This window comes from Hippocampus bargibanti, linkage group LG09 (genome assembly GCF_051943395.1).
Source record: "Hippocampus bargibanti isolate YZ-2025 linkage group LG09, ASM5194339v1, whole genome shotgun sequence".
In the NCBI taxonomy this organism is placed as follows: Eukaryota; Metazoa; Chordata; class Actinopteri; order Syngnathiformes; family Syngnathidae; genus Hippocampus; species Hippocampus bargibanti.
Genome location: NC_142742.1, coordinates 1,457,369 through 1,471,038, shown reverse-complemented (window position 1 = coordinate 1,471,038; position 13,670 = coordinate 1,457,369). Strand labels below are relative to the sequence as shown.

The 13,670-nt window shown below is 40.1% G+C and overlaps 1 protein-coding gene across 4 annotated transcripts in view; it reads left to right on the top strand.

Annotated features, from left to right (window-relative positions):
* Nucleotides 1-13,670, top strand: part of tnika (TRAF2 and NCK interacting kinase a) — a 43,285-nt gene that overhangs the window by 12,705 nt on the left and 16,910 nt on the right. Inside the window, exons 4-17 of one of the 4 annotated variants that reach the window (XM_089003698.1) lie at nt 403-528; nt 2,767-2,877; nt 3,546-3,636; nt 4,168-4,298; nt 4,390-4,444; nt 5,840-5,918; nt 6,962-7,137; nt 7,921-7,987; nt 8,066-8,264; nt 9,109-9,225; nt 9,952-10,038; nt 10,881-11,069; nt 11,833-12,237; nt 13,331-13,498. In XM_089003698.1, coding sequence (XP_088859824.1) covers nt 403-528; nt 2,767-2,877; nt 3,546-3,636; nt 4,168-4,298; nt 4,390-4,444; nt 5,840-5,918; nt 6,962-7,137; nt 7,921-7,987; nt 8,066-8,264; nt 9,109-9,225; nt 9,952-10,038; nt 10,881-11,069; nt 11,833-12,237; nt 13,331-13,498 — 2,001 coding nt within the window. The remainder of the gene's footprint in view (nt 1-402; nt 529-2,766; nt 2,878-3,545; nt 3,637-4,167; nt 4,299-4,389; nt 4,445-5,839; nt 5,919-6,961; nt 7,138-7,920; nt 7,988-8,065; nt 8,265-9,108; nt 9,226-9,951; nt 10,039-10,880; nt 11,070-11,832; nt 12,238-13,330; nt 13,499-13,670) is intronic. The other 3 variants (XM_089003699.1, XM_089003700.1, XM_089003701.1) reach the window with 3 other exon arrangements.

Sequence of the window (13,670 nt, the reverse complement as noted above, 5' to 3'; positions counted from 1 at the left end):
AGCAGCGTGTGGCTGCCGCGGCTTTCCCCCAGGAAAAAAAAAAAACTTATCCTGTGACTGTCAAGTAACCTTGAGAGTTTTGAAAGGCGCTTATAAATGAAAGGTATTTTTATTTTTATTTTTATTTTTATTTTTATTTTTAAATGTATTTGTATTTTTATTTTTATTTGTATTTTTTTCATTATTTTTATTATGAAAGTCAAAAAAATCTTAATCGCATTTGTCGTTACGGCGGACGTGGAAGTCATTTGAAGTTGTCCGGAGGTGTCGGTTGTCCTTTAACATAATACGTAAGCGGAGGTGTAAACAAAATAAAAAAACAGATCCATAACAATAAACCCGCTTATTTTATTTTATTTGTTTTGTTTTTGTTTTTCATCCTGCGTGCATCTACGTTCTCAGGATGAGGAAGAAGAGATCAAAGCCGAAATCAACATGCTGAAGAAGTACAGCCATCACCGCAACATCGCCACCTACTATGGAGCCTTCATCAAGACGAACCCCGCGGGCGTTGACGACCAACTCTGGGTGCAGTATTGCTACTTAAAGGACAACCGACGGCACTTTTTTGTTTCTTAACTGACGTCAGAAAGACGTTTTATAGCATCTGAAATACCCAAAACACGCAGGATGATATTTTTAGTCAAATGCAAAAAAAACAATAAAAATGACTTCAAGTGTCCAAAATCTGCAAAAAAAATTGAGCTGCGAATTGGGCATTTTCAGAAAGTCCCGCCCCCGGTTCGTGACGTCACGCCAAGACGTGCATTGCTAGTGAATCGAAACAATGGCTTCAGATTCGGAGAATATGCTTTCTTGTTACGCATCCAGTTATGATTATGATTCAAATAGTTCTGAAGAGGAAAGCATACATGTTTGCAATCGATTAAAGAATTTATTTCGTGCCATTTTGAGACAACATTGGGGGGAACTGTCTCACCCAAAAAAAGACTCACAAAATGGCGACCTCCTGTGCCCACCTCCGTTTCCACAGGCTGATAAATTCCTTATATGGAGCTTGAACGCCTTCTTCTGGCGGCTTTTGGGTGCAACACGGTACAGCAAAATACATTGACGTGATGGAACGACGCTACAATGCGTCTTTTTTTTCGGTCAGGGGGCGTTCCTTTAGTGACGTCACGTACAGACTCGTCACCAACTCAAAAACAAGACTTCCGGAATATTCAGCACGAGTCTTAAAACGTAAAATATAGCTATATGCGGTGAAATCTTTGTAAAATACGCTCAATAGAAGTCATTTGAAGCCATTTTACAAATTATGGACACAACTTGTCCGGAGACGTCGGTTGTCCTTTGACTGCAGATGGGAAAGGGCGGGAGGAACGTTTCTTTGAGATGTCCCGAACGCTAACAATACTCGATTTACACATTTTAAAAACATTGTTTGTCATCCATCCTTCTCCAAAATTCCGTACAAAATGGTGATTTAAATAACGGGAGTTGTTTATTTTCACCCCCGTTGATGAATTGAGGCACGGCTTTGAGGGAAAATTTGCTAAGATGCTTAATTTAACGTGTTCCCACGCTACTTGAGGGCTCAGCATAATCGTATGTGTGTGTGTGTAAAAACAAGGCAAGTCAAGACACGTTAATACTCACAAAAATGTGACGCTAAGCTCGTCGAATTGTTTGGAAAAACAATGGCGGCGGCCTGTTGTCCTCAATCACTTCCCAACCTGCTGAGAAATTTCGATTGGACGCAAACTGAGGATAAAGTCAAGAAGGCATCGGAACGATTGAATTGTTATGAGTGTTTTTGTCCGGTAGCTAGGCTGCTAGCTAGCCTAGTCTGGTAGCGAGGTTGTTAAGTAGATTCCTAGCTAGATAACTAGACTTTTGTCCAACATGCTAATGCCAGCTGCGAACCGGTTAACTGATTTTTTTAATCTAGTATGCTAATATTAGCAACGAGCTGGATAACTACACTTTACTCAGGCATGCTAACGTCAGCTACGGGCTGAGTTACTGAATTGTCATCTAGCGCACTCATGTTAGTTAGCAGCTAGCTGGCTATCTGAACCTTTTATATATTGTGCTAATTTGGCTGCTAGCTAGATAACCGGACTTTTGTCCAGCATGCTAATGCCAGCTGCTAACCGGTTAACTGAATTTTTATTTAGTGTGCTAATATTAGCAGCTAGCTGGAGAGCTACACTTTTGTCAGGCATGCTAACGTCAGCTACGGGCTGAGTTACTGAATTGTCATCTAGCACACTAATGTTAGTTAGCAGCTAGCTGGCTATCTGAATCTTTTATAATTTGGCTGCTAGCTAGATAACCGGACTTTTGTCCAGCATGCTAATGCCAGCTGCTAACCGGTTAACTGAATTTTTATTTAGTGTGCTAATATTAGCAGCTAGCTGGAGAGCTACACTTTTGTCAGGCATGCTAACGTCAGCTACGGGCTGAGTTACTGAATTGTAATCTAGCGCACTAATGTTAGTTAGCAGCTCGCTGGCTATCTGAACCTTTTATATATTGTGCTAATTTGGCTGCTAGCTAGATAACCGGACCTTTTGTCCTGCATGCTAATGCCACCTGCTAACCGGTTAACTGAATTTTTATTTAGTGTGCTAATATTAGCAGCTCGCATGCATGCTAACGTCAGCTACGGGCTGAGTTACTGAATTGTCATGTAGCGCGCTAATGTTAGCAGCTAGCTGGCTCTCTGAACCTTTTACCGCGATTATTAATTCACTCAGTCATGAATAACAGTCAGTCATCCACCTTTATTGTTTTACGCAGCTGGTTATGGAGTTTTGCGGCGCCGGCTCGGTGACGGATCTGATCAAGAACACCAAGGGGAACTCTCTGAAAGAAGAATGGACGGCCTACATCTGCCGGGAGATCCTCAGGGTGAGACCGCCATCCCGCCTTATCCGATTTTCATCTTGCCTGTTTGCGCTAATGGCGGCGCTATCGGCCTCGCATCTCTTCTGTTATCGACGCCTTCATTTGTCTTGTTTGTCTTTCACTTTCGCTTATTCTTCTTCCTTTCTACCTCCCCCTGTTGATGTCTCCCTTATACAAGATAAAAAAATATGATATAATATCTGCCTCACAATTGAGAAATTCCCTCTTTACGAGAGCAACATTAACAACATCAAAATGTTAGCTGGTGAACATTTGAATGCATCCTGCAGTCGTAAGGGTTCTCCTGTCGCGCAGGGTTTCATCATCCTGTTACATCATAAATTATGACAGTCTAGCTAGCTTTCTATTTGCTATCTAGCTGGCTCGCTAGCTATGTTTTACCTATCTATTAGCTATCTAGCTGGATGGCTATCTATCTAGCTATCTAGCTAATAGATAGCTAGCTACTAGCCAGCTAGCCAGCTAAAAGATAGCTAGCTAGCTGGCTAGCTATCTCGCATTACTATTTTATTATATTAGCTCATCCTAACTAGAATTCAATCGGCGACACAAGGACATGAAGTCTTGTTGAAAATGAGCCTCTTTCTCTCCAGTTGGCTCGTGTATCTGGCGTCCTTCACTTGAATGTGTGTGTGTGTGTGTGTTTTCAGGGCCTGACTCATCTCCATCAACACAAGGTCATCCACCGAGACATCAAAGGACAGAACGTCCTGCTGACGGAGAACGCCGAGGTCAAACTAGGTGAGGGCGGTCATGTTAAAAAGACACTCGGCGAAACGGCTCACTTCAATTTGCATATACGGCTTTAGCTAACGACATTTTTGCCTTACGGGCATTAAATTCGTGAGAATATAATCCTGGCATACATGGTGAAACATGGTGCACCACAATGAATGACGTCTCGCCGACCTGGGAACGGATTATTCTCATTTTAATGGTTTCCAATGGAAAATTAATGTTTGGAATACACACTTTTCACTTTTCACACACTCTCTGGGAACCAATTAAGTTTGTAAGCCAAGGTATCACTGTACTCTCAATTAATTGGCAGAGGTTCTGTGTCGATTATTAGCGGCTGTCAAAAGCTAACAAATAGTTACAGACGCATTGGGGGCTATGCTAGCACTCGATTTTAATGCTCCATTCGAGTTTGCGAGTCGGTCTGATGTTATTTTAATACTTCCCATAATTCAGTCCCCGCTGATTTGTATTCTCATCATTCTTATTATTATTATTATTACTATTATTATTATTATATTATTTTCCATGTAGTGGACTTTGGCGTGTCGGCCCAGTTGGACCGCACGGTGGGAAGAAGGAACACGTTTATCGGGACGCCATATTGGATGGCCCCGGAGGTGATCGCCTGCGACGAGAACCCCGACGCAACGTACGACTTTAAGGTGCTTAAGCAACCACGCTCGAGATGTGTTTCAACCACGATGATTACTTTCCGGGATTACTTTCCGGACTCATTGATTGGTTTTGTTGCAGAGCGATTTATGGTCACTGGGCATCACGGCCATTGAGATGGCCGAAGGAGCTCCACGTAAGCACCGTTCCGCCCGATGAAGTGTAAATGTGGTCAAAGGAGTCTAGAATTAAAAAAAAAAATACACAAATATAAATATATATATATATATATATATATATATATATATATATATATATATATATATATATATATATATATATATATATATATATATATATATATATATTTTTTTTTTTGTTTATTTATTGCAATTGAATAAGATTAGGATATTGACCGTACCCCCCTTAAAACAAGCACATTTGGAAGGAAATTGTGTTTAATTTAATTAATTTTAATTTTTTTTAAATAAAATGTGGTTTAAGATTGCTCTAAAATGAGTCTTAAAAGTATTAGTAATAATAATAATAATAAGATAATGATAATGATGATGATTATTATTATAAATATTTATATAATAACAATTATTAGATTAATTAAATATTTATATAAGAATAATGATTATTTTATTATTTTTATTAATTTTCAAGGCTAATTGTAATCATTATTATTACGGCTAATATATATGTATATAATAATAATAATAATAATAATAATACAGTATTATTATTTAGTTATTAATTTTCAAGGCTAATTGTAATAAAATAATAATAATACATTATTATTATTGTTATTGTTATTATTTTAATTATTATATATGTATATATATATAATTACTTCTATCATCATTGTTGCTATTGCGATTATTCAGAATCAGAATCAGAATCAGAATACCTTTATTCGTCCCGCAATGGGGAATTTTGCAGTCCACAGCAGCAATTGAAGACACTAACACTAACACTAATACTAATACTACTACTACTAATAATAATAACAATCATAATAATACTCATACTAATACTAATACTCATACTACTACTACGATTATTTATCTTATTATTATTTTGTTATTATCTTTATAATTTTAAGGCTTATTTTAGAGCAATCTTGAACCATATTTCCTTTTAAAAAATCAAATTTAAAAAACTAAACACAATTTCCATCAAAATGTGCTTAGTAATAATACCAAAAATAATTATGATGATGATGTTTATTATTCTTATGATCATTATTATTACATTTTTTTTTTTTGGAATGAGTAGAATATTCTAGAATCAGTTTTTTGCTTAAAACTAGCATATTATTATTATTATTCAGTTTGGAATATTTATTTAAATGACTCTGGAATAAAATGATTCTTAAATAAATCATATTTGGTCAAAGGAATTTGAAATTAGATTACTGATTTCTGATGTTGAAGGGATGGAATTTATTTCATTCTTTATATTAAGTCCCTCTGGAACGGAACGACATTATTCCAAAATTAGTTTGCAATGTTAGAGACTCAAACGTGAGATGATGTATTTTTTTTTCTCCATGTCCTTTCTTCATTTTCATGCGCGACCCTCGCAGCGCTGTGCGACATGCACCCCATGAGAGCCCTCTTCCTCATTCCACGGAATCCCGCGCCCAGACTCAAGTCAAAGAAATGGTGAGCAAAGAACTGCAATCGCAAAATGGGAGCCCTTTTCAATCGTTTGCCTTCCATATTAGCTCATCCAGTGAATACAATCGTCACTTAAAGGACAACCGACACCATTTTCTTTGTTTCCTAACCTAACTGACATCAGAAAAACTTTTTAGAGCATCTAAAATACCCAAAACATGCAGGCTGATATTTTTAGTCAAATGAAAAACACCAATAAAAATGACTTGAAGTGCTGCTTGTCTTCCTTCCGGGTAGAGTGAACGCTGGCGCGAATGGCTGCCGCTGCTCACCCACACAAAAAAAATCCAGTGACTGTAAAGTGCCCTTGAGAGTTTTGAAAGGCGCTTAGAAATTAAATGTATTATTATTATTATTATTAGTAGTAGTAGTAGTAGTAGTAGTAGTAGTGTTATTATTATTATTATTATTGTTATTAGTAGTAGTAGTATTAGTGTTATTGTTATTATTGTTATTTTTATTATTATTATTAGTACTAGTCGTAGTAGTAGTAGTATGAGTATTAGTATTAGTATGAGTATTATTATGATTGTTATTATTGTTATTATTAGTAGTAGTATTAGTAGTATTAGTATTAGTGTTAGTGTTAGTGTTAGTGTTATTGTTATTTTTATTATTATTATTAGTAGTAGTACTAGTAGTAGTGGTAGTATGAGTATTAGTATTAATATTGTTATTATTATTATTATTATTATTATTATTATTATTAGTAGTAGTAGTAGTAGTAGTAGTATTAGTGTTATTATTGTTATTATTGTTATTTTTATTATTATTATTATTAGTAGTAGTAGTAGTAGTATTAGTGTTATTATTGTTATTATTGTTATTTTTATTATTATTATTATTAGTAGTAGTAGTAGAATTAGTAGTAGTAGTAGTAGCAGCAGTAGTATTATTACTATTTATTTATTTCTGTATTTATTATTATTATTATTATTATTATTATTTATTTATTTATGTATTATTATTATAATAAAACAAGTAAAAAAACTCATCCCGGTATTTGTGGTTCCGGCGTTGGTGGACAGGTCCAAGAAATTCCAGTTGTTCATGGAAAGCTGCCTGGTGAAGAGCCACGGGCAGAGGCCCAGCACGGAGCAGCTCCTCAAGCATCCGTTCATCAGGGACCTCCCCAACGAGAGGCAAATCCGCATCCAACTCAAAGACCACATCGACCGCACCAAGAAGAAGCCAGGCCAAAGGGGTGACGTGACGTCCGCCTCCATTTTTTTTTCTTCAACAAGGCAATCTCAAACCAACAGCTGAGCCGGAAATTGGTCACTTTTTGCATTTTGTGTGCGTGTCAATGAGAAGTTGCCTAAAATCCAGCCGCAAATGTTTTTTTGCGGAAACAAACGGATTTGCAAACAAACAGACCCCCCGCAAAAAAAAATAATAATAGCGTATTTTCCGGTGTTTTTGGTCCTGACACGCTTACAAAAAAAATAACTAAAAATATTTATTATACTTATGTGACAGTTTAAAAATGGAAAAATCGGACACATTTTTTTTTAAGGACGGAATTTGACTGTCATCATATTTTGACGCTTTCAAAATAAAATGGACATAAACTGTCAGACATATTTTTTTGTTGTTGTTGCCGATTTTAAACAAGCTAATACCGGCAGATTAAATCAGCTGGTCAGGCCCATTTATGGCAAATATTTTTTTTTCCCAAACTAATTCGGGAAAATGGCGCTCCACATCATGCTTTTCAATTCCAGAATAAATTCGGGAATGGCAGTGAATAAATTAACAATGCAAAAATATCCCAATTTTTTTTAGGAAGGAATTTGAATGTCGTCATATTTTGATGCTTTCAAAATAAAATGGACAAAAATTGGCACATTTATTTTGATTTTTTTTTTTTGTTTTTTTTTTTTGCCGATTTTAAACAAGCTAATATGGGCACATTAAATCGGTTTGTCGATTAATCGGTCAGGCCCACTTATGGCTTGATGTGAACCCATTTATCCCTTTATCCCAGACGAAACCGAGTACGAATACAGCGGCAGCGAGGAAGAAGACGAGGAACGAGACACGGGTGAACCCAGGTGAGCGCCATCGCGCTTCCCGCAAAATGTCCCCCGCCGTTTCAACGCCGCGCCTTCTCGTTATTCCTCATCCATTAGCTCCATCATCAACATCCCCGGAGAGTCGACGCTGAGGCGCGATTTCCTGCGCCTTCAGCTGGCCAATAAGGAGCGTTCGGAGGCGCAGCGGCGCCAGCAGCTGGAGCAGCAACAGAACGAGGAGCATAAGCGCCTCCTGCTGGCCGAGAGGCAAAAGCGCATTGAGGAGCAGAAGGAGCAACGACGGAGGTTGGAGGAGGTTAGCATGAGAGGGAACAGGAACAGGGGGCGGAGTCAACTCTGTAATGACTCCTCCTACAAACATCAAAAATTTATTTTCATTAACATCATTAATTATTTTATTTATTTATTTGTTTGTTTCATTTTTTTTTGGCTGATTTTAACTCATTCACTGCCAGACGATGTGCAAAAAAATGTGTCCACTGCAGTGCCAGGGTTTTTGTCATTGTCACTCAAATTCCAGGACCCGCAGAATATTAAAGTTTTAGGACTACATAAACATTCATGCAGCGTATGAAACCTTCATCAGGAAAAAATGAGTTAATTCCTAAATTATATGAGTCTGGAGTTATCTGAGCTTGAAATGAGGACAATTGTCCAAAATACAATGCAATACATACATATTGTTTGTATAGTGCTTTATCAACAGTTGAAGCTGGTACAAAGCGCTAACATGGACAAAAGGAAAATGCTGCCCCTTGTGGAAGGTAAAATAGACATTGCCAGAGTCCATGGACATCGCTTTATCGGCGCCCAAACAAGAAAAAACCCAACCTGAACAAATTCGGGAATGGTGCCCTACGTTCTATTTTCAATTCCCGAATACATTTGTGAGTGGCAGTGAATGAGTTAATATTTGGCAGAAATCAATCATCGATTAATCGTCGATTACTCCTCCCAACACAAATATATATATATATATATATATATATATATATATATATATATATATATATATATATATATATATATCTCAATCTCATGCACAAAATAACAGAACACACAAGAAAAGCTAACTTTAGCCCAAGGGGTCTGCTCCAAAGTCTTTCTCTGCGCCCCCCCCTCCCCACGCACATCCACAGCAGCAACAACGTGAACGCGAGCTGAGGAAGCAGCACGAAAGGGAGCAGAGGAGGCGATATGAGGAAATGGAGCAGCTCCGTCGAGAGGAGGAGCGCCGGCACGCCGAAAGAGAACAGGTTGGTGGCTAGCTGTTTTTCCTTAATCCAAATCAACAGAAGTTTTTCAAGCTCTTCTATTGCCTGAGACCGTTGCTTAGACAACATAGAAACACCCTTAGCCACACGTAGCGATGGTCCACTTAGCGTCCCGGTACTGGGACGCTAAGTCACACAAACGCACACCCCGTTCATGTTTTTCGATGATCTCCTTCATCTGCTCGACCGTAATTTTCTTTTGTGTCTTCTTCGGTTTAACACTAGCCTGTGGTGGGGTCTTTTTTGGTCCCATAACAGCAAAAGTACTCCACTCAATAACAAATCACATCTGCACTCAAAGCAAGGAGGTGACGAAAACTAGTCCGCCAGCCATCGTGGCTCTGTTTGACCGTGTGGTATGGGTGCTCCGCCGAAAACGAGTTCGTATGGCAAGATTATATTCTCGCAAATTTAGTTAAAGCGTTTGTAAGCCGTTTGTTGCACCCTTTTTTGGGCTGATCTTGTTACTACTCTTCAGATATGATCTTTTTTAAAATGTCTTATTTTGAAAAGGTATTTGACGACACACCAAGCTATCCATAAAATGACTTAGAACCCCCAAGTTTGCCCTCCCCTGTCCCTGTTCCAAGTCATTTCCACCTCCGTTTTCGCTTTGTGCCGCCAAATGTCGCTAACATTTCTCAACGTTGTCGCTGTTTTTGGATTGTGTTTTTTTTTTCCTTCCCCTTTTCCTCACACGCTGCTCAGGACTATATCCGTAGGCAGCTGGAAGAGGAACAGAGGCAATTAGAGATTCTCCAGCAACAACTTCTACAGGAACAGGCGCTACTGCTGGTAACCTGGCTCAATGTTCACGCACATCCAGTGCAGCATCGTTCCAAGGATTTTATTTTTTTTTTGCTTGCTTGTTGATTGCCTCCGCTTTGAGATACAGTGATACCTTGGCTTACGAACTTAATTGGTTCCCAGACAGAGTGTGTAAGGCGAAAAGTGTGTATCCCGAAAATTAATTTCCCATAGGAAACCATTCAAATAAGAATAATCCGTTCCCAGGTCCCCATAAAACATCATTTTCTAATTTCTTAAGCCTTAAAACTACTCAAAATACACCTTATTTTATATGTAATAAATGTCCTATAGTATTATTGGATTTTGGATTTGGATTTGCCTTTATTAGTCTCGCAGTGGAGAAATTTACATTTCACAGCAGCAAAGTGATGAAAGGTATGAAAGTAGAAAAACAACATTATTATTAGAACAAGAACTCAGTAAACCAGCTAGCTGCCTCCATTAGCATTCTGGAACAAAAAAATAAAGGTACCAGGCTGGCAGCTGACATTAACACGCAAGGTAAAATGTTCAGTTAGCCAGATGGCTGCTCGATAATTCATTAACTCAGTTGATGTTAGCATGCCAGACAAACGCTAACATTAGCGTGCTAGATAACAAGCGGAAATGCAGACAGTAACCTGGACCCTGACGTATTACTCTGCTTTTGTACTTTCAGAAGTTGGCAGGTACGCATTTGTTCGTTATTCTTGCTCGTGAAACAGGAAGAAAACGACCCCCATTTTAATTTCTGTCAGTGTTGTTTCCCCATCCTTCATCCCATCTCTGAATTGCGCGAATCTGCCTCGAACTGCTTTTTAATGCTCATTTTTTTTAATCTCCCAAAGGAGTACAAGCGCAAGCAGGTGGAGGAACAGCGACAGGCCGAACGTCTGCAGAGGAAACTTCAGCAGGAGAGGGCCTTCTTGGTGTCGCTGCAGCAACAGCAACAGGAGGGACGGCAGGCGGAGAAAAAACAGCTCTACCACTACAAAGACGTCCTTCACCCCAATGACAAGCCGGCTTGGGCCAAAGAGGTCGGTCACAAACACACACACACACACACACACACACACACACACACACACGTGCAGTTAGTGATGCGTTTGAGGACGAAATGTCGAGAGGATTCTTAAGCGTCAACACGAAAAGGCGTTTGCAGAAAGCACAAGTCACACGCCGCTACTCCCAAATTTGTAGTAATACATTTATTTTGGGGAAAACAATAATGTCTATCTATCTATGTCTATATCTATCTATGGCTAGCTGGCTGGCTGGCTTCCTATTAGCTATCTCGTAGCTAGATAGCTAGTTAGCTGGCTATCTGTTGGCTAGCTGTCTAGTGGACTGGCTATCTATTAGCGATCTATCCAGCTGGCTGGCTATTGGATGTCTATTGGCTAGCTAGTTGGCTGGCTATCTATTGTCTATCTATTAGCTCGCTGGTTGGCTATCTGTTAGCTATCCAGCTAGCCAGCTATCTATTAGCTGGCTAGCTGGTTTTCTATTAGCTATCTAGTAGATAGCTAGCTAGTTAGCTGGCTATCTGTTAGCTAGCTGCTAGCGGGCTGGCTATCTTTTAGCTAAGTAGTGGCTAGCTAGCTAGTTTTTTTTATCTATTTGAGTTACTTGCGGGTTGAGTGAACGCTGGAGCGTGTGGCTGCCTCTGCTCACCCACAGAAAAACTGATCCAGTGATTGTGAAGTGACCTTGAGAGTTTTGAAAGGTGCTTATAAATCTAATGTGTTATTATTATTATTGCTTGCTCTGACTTTTGGCCCCGCCCCCTCACCCCGCCAGGTGCAGCAGCAATCGCAAAAGCAACGCGGTAACCCCCCCCGCTCGAACCCACGCCACCATCAGTCGTTCAACCAACCCCGAGCTCAAACCCCTCGACGCACACCGTCCGTCGGCGCGCAAATCCCGCCCGGCCAGGTCCCCGGCATCCGCATTGCGCTAGACCCCGGGGAGCCCCTCGACCCGGGATTAAAGCGGGAGATCAGTCAGCGGGTCCGAGAGTTGAGGGCTCAGAATCGCAGTCAGAAGAAGCGCAGTTCGACCGCCGCCGGTCAGGAACCTCGTAACCTCGAGAAAGAACCTAGCGGTCCCACCAAAGCTGCCGCAGACCCTCGAGACCGGCAGAAAGAGAAGTCCTCGGTCAACTCTGATGTTGTTACTAAGGCCCCCGTGCAGGTCCAAAAACTGGTTAGTGCCCTCCGCCGCTTCAGCGCTTAGAGTAGATGTAGACTTAGAACCAAAATGGCGTCAAGATCGACCCCAAATGAGGCTTTCTCTTCCTCCGTCTTCTTCTTCTTCTTACTTTTTTTTGGTGATTGTTCTGAGGAACAGAGAAGAAGAAAATTGTCGTCCAGGCCAGAAGTGCTCATTGGACCCACTTCACGACAAACTTTCATCTTTCTAGTGTCCGGTGTTCTATCTCATTTTCACCAGTGGATTTTCGGGTACCATGTTGGGTACCCAAACTATATTTCTCTCCTCCATTGTTGTCTTTTCTCTTGTAGATGACGATGCTAACGTCTCTCTGCCTCCACACAAACTAAAACGACAATCTTCTAGTTTGTTTCCCTTCATAACTACTAACAATTTGTCTTCTCGGGGTAGGGGGGCGGGGCTTGTCCAATTCCCCGCCCCCCCAACCGACTCCGCCTCTTTCACTGTTGTTATGAAGATGCTTGCAGACTATCGATGTGACGACCCAAATCATAATCCGGAATAATAATCCATATGTATGTATTGCATTTTGTACAGACGCCCCCATTTCAAACGCAGATAACTCCAGACCCATATCATTTAGAAATTAACTCTTTATTTTTTGCTGATGAGACAAGAGAGTTCAAGGTTTCTAACACGGTATTGAATGCAATGTTTATGTATTCCTAAAAATTCTGTGGTTCCTGGAATTGGAGTGAAAATGACAAAAACCCTGGCACCGGAGTGGACGTATTTTTCATCTGGCGGTGAATGAGTGAAAATACAAACAATAGAAATAAAATGTGACGTTGCTAGGTAACTGTCTTCGCTGGCTTAATTGGTTTTTGCGGACCCCTTGCAAGCAGCCAAAACAGCGCAAAAAACATGTTGAACAAAAATAGTTCCAGGTACAATATTGGTTCTGGGAACTTTTCCCTAGATCTACTCATTCCAAACCAAATTTGATGTCGTGACATGAAACTAGCTTCACCCCCCATCCCCCCAAAAAGACAATTCTCTAGCGCCACCACCAGGCTACGAGTGACGGTAGTGCGCCTTCGTATGTGTGTTTCTGTGTCCGTGTCAGGTGGAGGAAAGGTCCAAACTGAACAGACAAAGTTCTCCGGCACCACAGCCTAAAGTGTCGAACCGGATCCCCGAACCTTCCCTTCTTCCCCGATCCGAGTCCTTCAGCAGCAGTGGAGGCATCCAGGCTGCCCGGACTCCACCCCCCCACCGTGTTGTTGAACCCCAGGTGTGTGTGTGTGTGTGTGTGTGTGAGTTTGTCACAGGAACACTTGAAAATTAACTTCATTTCCTCTCTCACATTTTTTTCCAGGACTTTATAAAATATCAACATTGCTAATAGCTAATTGAAGCCACAGTCTCTTCTTTGGTAACATTTGTGAAACAGACCGGTCGCTTAT